Source organism: Acanthisitta chloris, unplaced genomic scaffold (assembly GCF_000695815.1).
Source record: "Acanthisitta chloris isolate BGI_N310 unplaced genomic scaffold, ASM69581v1 scaffold32616, whole genome shotgun sequence".
Taxonomy (NCBI): Eukaryota; Metazoa; Chordata; class Aves; order Passeriformes; family Acanthisittidae; genus Acanthisitta; species Acanthisitta chloris.
Genome location: NW_008677180.1, coordinates 19,204 through 25,712, shown reverse-complemented (window position 1 = coordinate 25,712; position 6,509 = coordinate 19,204). Strand labels below are relative to the sequence as shown.

The 6,509-nt window shown below is 41.5% G+C and overlaps 1 protein-coding gene across 1 annotated transcript in view; it reads right to left on the bottom strand.

Annotated features, from left to right (window-relative positions):
• FBXL4 (F-box and leucine-rich repeat protein 4) overlaps positions 1–6,509 on the bottom strand; it is a gene marked incomplete at its 5' end in the record, with an annotated part of 25,547 nt that overhangs the window by 622 nt on the left and 18,416 nt on the right. The window contains one exon of the mRNA XM_009076400.1: positions 671–742. Coding sequence (XP_009074648.1) covers positions 671–742 — 72 coding nt within the window. The remainder of the gene's footprint in view (positions 1–670; positions 743–6,509) is intronic.

The following is a 6,509-nucleotide window of genomic DNA, read 5'->3' as shown; positions in this document are numbered from 1 at the left end:
AGACTGTGTGGAGACCTCAGAGCAACTTTTCAATATCTGAAGGGGCTACAAGGAGCCAGAGAGGGATTCTGTGTTAGGAACTGCAGTGACAGGACAAGGGGTAATGGGTTCAAACTGAAGTTTAGGTTACATATTAGAAAAAAGTTCTTTAAGGGTGGTGAGACATTAGAACAGGTTGCCCAGGGACATGGTGGCTGCCCCAACCCTGGGGGCGTTCAAGGCCAGGCCGGATGAAGCCTTGAGCAACCTGATCTAGTGAGGAGGTGTCCCTGCCCAGGGCAGGGGGTTGGAAACAGATGGACTTTAAGGTCTCTTCCAACCCAAACCATTCTATGATTCTTGAACCATGAGGAAGGTCAGGCTAAGTTGCCTTGCAGAGCAACCTGGCAACCCAGTGGATTCCATGATTCTATGATTATGCATACAAAGAATGCCCAAATAGCTAGGCAGAAGCTGAAGAATTATGAGAAAGCCTGCAAGGTATGTTTTACACCTACTGAACTAGTAACCCTTAAGTGCATGACTAAGCTGCATTCATCTTGGGCTTTCCAAGAGAGTCAAGTCTAATATCGACCTAGCACTTAACACATCTTTGTGAAACAAACCCAGACTGAGTTCCAAAGCAAGGGGATGCACACACACATACACTGCAACTGGTCAGAGTACTCACCATGACACAGCTGCCCAGGCTGAGGTGCTGCAGCTCTGAGCAGAAGTTCAAAATACTGAGTAGGGCTGTTTGCTGCCATGGGGGAACACATCAGAAGGAAATATGGAAAGTGAAACAAAGAGAAGAGGTCAATTAGACATTAAAGGCTGTCACTGCATTTCCTGAAATACAGCTCAAAACTCTGTTACAGACACCACAAATGCCACTTAATGAGTCCCTGGGTACTTTACCCATTGATTGGCTTAAAGCAACGGTAATCGTTACAAACCTTTACGCAAGTCACTTTGGAAGGGGTTTTGGATTACCCTGAAGATACCTCCATGCCCGTGACCTATCTGCTCAATTCCCAAAGGAAAGCTGCTGAAGAAGTGTGTCAAGATCAAACAACAGGCAAGGCCAGCCTGGAAACACAGAGTGCTGGTGACACACCAGAAGAAAGGAGGCTCTGACATTCGCTGATCTGCTGCAGCCTGGTGGAACTGCCAACAAAGCTGCACAGCAGCAGGACCAGGATGGTGACTGTAATGTCAAAGGAGTCCCTGTGCTGACAAGGATACTGACAACCACTGAGCACCTGTCACCACTAGAATGCAGACTGAAACAGATATAATGTGTATTTTACAGTCCTGTTCCTGGCATTTAACATGCCCATTCTTCTCAGAGAGGACTGCAGGTTGCTCAGCCTAAATTTGGGCTGAAACATCATGTTACACGTTACAAAAAGTACCTGGCCAGTCTGTTCCACAGCAAGGGAAACTTCACAGGTTCTTATTTGTGTTTCTAAGACACAGAAAAGACTCTCCTGCATTGTCTGCAGCCACCACAAATAGCTGTGCTTCATACTTAAAACATCACTTTGCTAGGACTCTGCAACTCACGTGAGCTTGAAAACAGGACTAAGCTTCACAACATACTAACAATCAAAGTATGTGGCTTTCTACAGGATATACAACAGTTTCTAGCAGGAAAAAAAACCCCACACCATATACAATTGACAATATAATTTACTGTTATTAAATGTAACTCCTACAAAAACAGTAGCCAACAGTATTTGTAGGTATGGGTAGTATCATTTATAGGGTTTTTAAATACAAATGTGCTTGTTTTCAGAAAGTTTACAGTTAAAACCTTTACTCAGTTTCCTCTGTTACATTCTAAAGAAACTTGGCAGAAACATGATCCTTTGTCACACCACCAAGAAGAAACATCTGACTCCTTGCACTGAAAGACTGGCAGACACAGAACAAGGACAGAGCGTGGGGTATTCACAGGGACCATTTCAGACATGTCATTTAGGTGTCTCCAGAGAGCAATTATAAACACCCAACACTTGACACGTATGGAATCCCGATTCCAACTTGGCCTTCTAAGACTTGATTTCCCAAAGGCAGCCTAAAAGTAGATGCTCTGAGAGAGCCTTTCTCATGTTTATCTTGGGAGAAGTCTTACAAAGTCACTGTCCACTTGCTTGTTTGACTTTCATTTATGTTTTTAGAGGAAAAGGTAGCTAGGGGATGGAACACGAGAGCATTAAAAAAATCATTATTAAAGAGGTTATTAAGAACACCTTAAAGCTAGTAAATGTGTAAATATCCAATTCATTTTAAATTATGCACTAAGCAAACGCTTCATTTGGATCATTAAACCTGAATAAACGAGTAACTCAAAGAGAATGAGATATAGTCTTTACTATTTAACTCAGTGAAAGCTATGAGCTTTAGAACCTCATCAGGTACACAAATTAAAAACAAAATTCCCCAAACCCCTCTCTACCAACTTTCATACCAGAGCTAAACAAACCAAACTGACTGCACACACAGCTCTAAACAGGGTTTCTGCAGACATGCAGGAACCCCACAGGAAAGCTGGATACCTTGCTGCATCCCACCAAGCTCTTTAGTAATGGTCTTCAGACTGGAATTTCAACACTGGCCTGAAAGGATGCAAAGCAGCAATCTCTTTTCTTATTTGACACCAACAACTCAAAAGTGAACAGTCACTCTGAACAGCTTGTGAGACCAGTTCCATATTTCTTCAGAGAGGGGTGAAACAGATATGAAGACTAGTATTCATAGTTATCTTGAGAGATAACTGAGCTCCTTGTGTTAACTTCAACAGGAATGTGATGCATCTCTCAGAGTACCTTTGTAGCCCCTCTCTAATTTAAGACAGTCCTTCCTGTATTGACATGCACTGAGTCCACAGTTTCAAAGGTGTTTGCACAACCTGTAACACCTAAAGTATTATTTTAAACCCTTGTTTCAAAACCCAAACAACTCTAAAACAAGCACTAGAAATCTCAGTAATAGAAGGGAGCTTGGTAGAACACCATGTCACACCATCACAAACCATGCCAAGTCAAGCCCAAACAACTACTCACTCAACATTAGTTATACTGGCTATATCCACTCCTCTTCTGGGGCACATACGTGCCCACACACAGCAAAACAGATTTCTTTCAGATGCAGTGTCTGTTCCTCTGTAACTAAGGTGGGCTTTGCATATGCCATGTAAGGAGAAAAACCCTTTGTGCAGGCCTAGCTGTGCCTCAGTCAATTGAGAATCCAGGTGGCAAAAGGCATGAAAATAGCAGGAGAGAACGGCAGCTCACAGAATCCATATGCACTGCATAGAGCAGGACTATCATTGTAATAACCTGCCTGTTTCAAACCATCTGTCTGTACAGTTTGTCTCTCTGACTTCCAATACAGCAGGAGCAATAACACTCCTATTTAAGCAAAGGAGAAGAGCAAGGCAATCACCTGACCCTGAAGCTCTAACATAGGCCAAGCTTCAAATGTTAGAGTGCTTCAAAAGATGAGCCAAGAGGTCACCTAAACTCTGCATCAGCAAGCTTTAACTTAGAGAGTCTAATTTCACTTTCTAAGCCAAGAGAGGCAATCAAATCAAAGACTGTCCATCTAATAACGTTCTTGAGCCTAGCAGCCAAGACATGGATAGTTTGGAGATTTTTTTTGAGTTTCCCCTGAACCAAAGGTTAAGGTTTAGCTTCATACCTGCTCCCTTCTACTGAGAAAAGACTGGATGCCTAAAAAAACATCTCCAAAACACATGGTCTGATGGTTGCAGAAAGGGATATTCCCCACCCTGCCCTTGATTACCACAATCACAAGTATATTTGGGCGACACCTTCTGACATTAATGCAGACAGTTTTCATTTATAGATTCAAATAAATATGGCAGCAAAACCATTTTCCTCTACAGCAGAAGCTGTAAGGTAAGTACAGGACAAGTAAGAACAGGACACCTATTCTCCCTTAAGCATCCATCAGTTACCACTTTGGAAGATTCAACACGGAAAGAAACGTGATGAAAACAGTAAGAACTGGAATATATGTGACAAAAATCAGCTCATCATCTCCCCATAATGCACTTGGATTGTTGGACCATTTTTGAGACAAAGAACTGGACAATGATAAAACTTTTGCCTCCAAAACTTTATGACACAGGTTTAAAAGCTGATGCAATAGGAACACAGTATGAGCATCAGGTAAGAGAAGTATGAGAGCACACGGAAATGAAGGTGGAATGAACCTTACTACTGAGGGCAAGTGTAGCCTTCCAGAAGTCAAAACACTTCCTTCCTCACAAACAGGCACAGTACAGTTTGCAAGCTGAGATTCAGGATGTACAGGGGCACCTTTTTGTTCTCTACAGCTACTTGGCAGTGCTAGGGACACAGCAGGGACTGGGACACAGCAACACAGCAATTACTGCATTAACTCAATGCAAGTAATAGTCTCTGTAGTTAATTCGATTACTCTATTTTGGGTTTGCTTCATTTGGTCAAATTATGTCCTCCCTTATGTCTGCAAATCTGTTTTACACCTTCATACTTCCCCCTCACTCTTCACATTACAGGCTCAAATGGCCAAATTCCACCCTATGTGCCTGACAGGGAATCAGGAAGCACCATCAAGGCCCTTTACTGCAGGATTATTTGTCACCTGCTCAACTTACTCCCAAGAATCCACATTCCAGCTAAAGGCTTTCACTTTTTCCCCCCCACCATTAGCTTGCAACTCTTAATCCTAAAGTTTCATACTTAAGCCAATGGAATTTTGCCCAGGCTGAAAAACCTTAAGCAATACCTCTCAGAAGTACAACATGACCCATAATAGGTTTCTCTGAAAATTCTGCAGAACAATTTTATGGCAGCATTAACTCTTTTACTGCTCATGGCATAAGAAAATAAGAGCTATTACATTTACTGTTAAGATCCTTAGGCTTCTTTTTGGTACCTAAGATTTCCACTGTCCTCTCTTACAGCTGCCCAAGTTCCAGATTTGCTCTTGGTCAAAGGTATCAGACACAATTTATAAATACAACATTTGCTTTAAAATGTGAGCAAAACAAAGTCTGTTATCTATTGTGAAATAGATAATCTTGCATTACAATTTACACCCAGCAATAAGGAGACTGACAAGTTCTCCTACTGTAATTGTGGCTTTGGATTCCTTAAAGCACAATTTTGGCTGCATTATTTATATGGATTGAATACTTCGTGAGAAGCATTAAATCAAGTTAATATTCATACTCATAGCATAAAGATGTGAATTACCAATTACTGTACACAGTAATATCTCCAGTGTTCATTCTACTCTTCAAATGTATCAATGCCAACAAGTGCTTAAATGATGCTGTGAATACACTCACAATGAATAAACATTAAGGAGTCATGTATCAGGAAATGCCAAAACCACCAGCACAAAAAGCCCACAAGTATAATAATAATGGTCTTGAGCACCCAGAAATTACATTTATAAAATGTTGAGATTAGTTTCTCAAAGCAAGCTACAAATTATTTCAACCATAAACATAATCAAACAACCTTTAAGAATTAAACCTCTCATAATGGTTTTTTTTAAGCTATTGAAAAGTTATTGAAAGACACTGGAGTTTCCTTCTTCTAACAGAAAGTTTGGAATAACTTAAAGGCATTGGAAGCTTCAATTCAGAGGTTTGAAAACAAATTTAATCATACAAACTTGCACTCAATAAGTCAAGGAATCATATAATCAACCAGGCTGGAAAAGACCTCCAAGATCACCGAGTCCAACCCTACCGTGGTCACCAGACCATGGCACCAAGTGCCACATCCAGTCTCACCTTGAAAACCTCCAGGGATGGTGAATCCACCACCTCCCTGGGCAGCACATTCCAATGCCTGAGCACTCTCTCTGCAAAAAATCTCTTCCTAATATCCAACCTAACCCTCCCCTGGCAGAGCTTGAGTCTGTGCCCTCTTGTCCTGCTGCTGGTTGCCTGGGAGAAGAGACCAACCCCCACCTGACTCCAACCTCCTGTCAGGGAGTTGTAGAGGGTGAGAAGGTCTCCCCTGAGCCTCCTCCAGGCTAAACAATCCCAACTCCCTCAGCCTTGGATTCTTCCTTGTTAAGCAGATCCAATTGGCAACAATAAAATGTGAAACTCTTGATTAACCATTAGCATTGTTCCTTTATTTGCTCCTTAGCAGCTCCAACAATGAAGACAGTAGAAATCTCACAAAAATCAGAACACTACTGTATTACAGTTCTTTGACCTGTTTTAGAGTAGTCTCAGTCACTTCACAGCATGCTTGATCCATCTATCCTGTCTTACTTACCAATTGGCAACAATAAAATGTGAAACTCTTGATTAACCATTAGCATTGTTCCTTTATTTGCTCCTTAGCAGCTCCAACAATGAAGACAGTAGAAATCTCACAAAAATCAGAACACTACTGTATTACAGTTCTTTGACCTGTTTTAGAGTAGTCTCAGTCACTTCACAGCATGCTTGATCCATCTATCCTGTCTTACTTACACAACCACTTCCT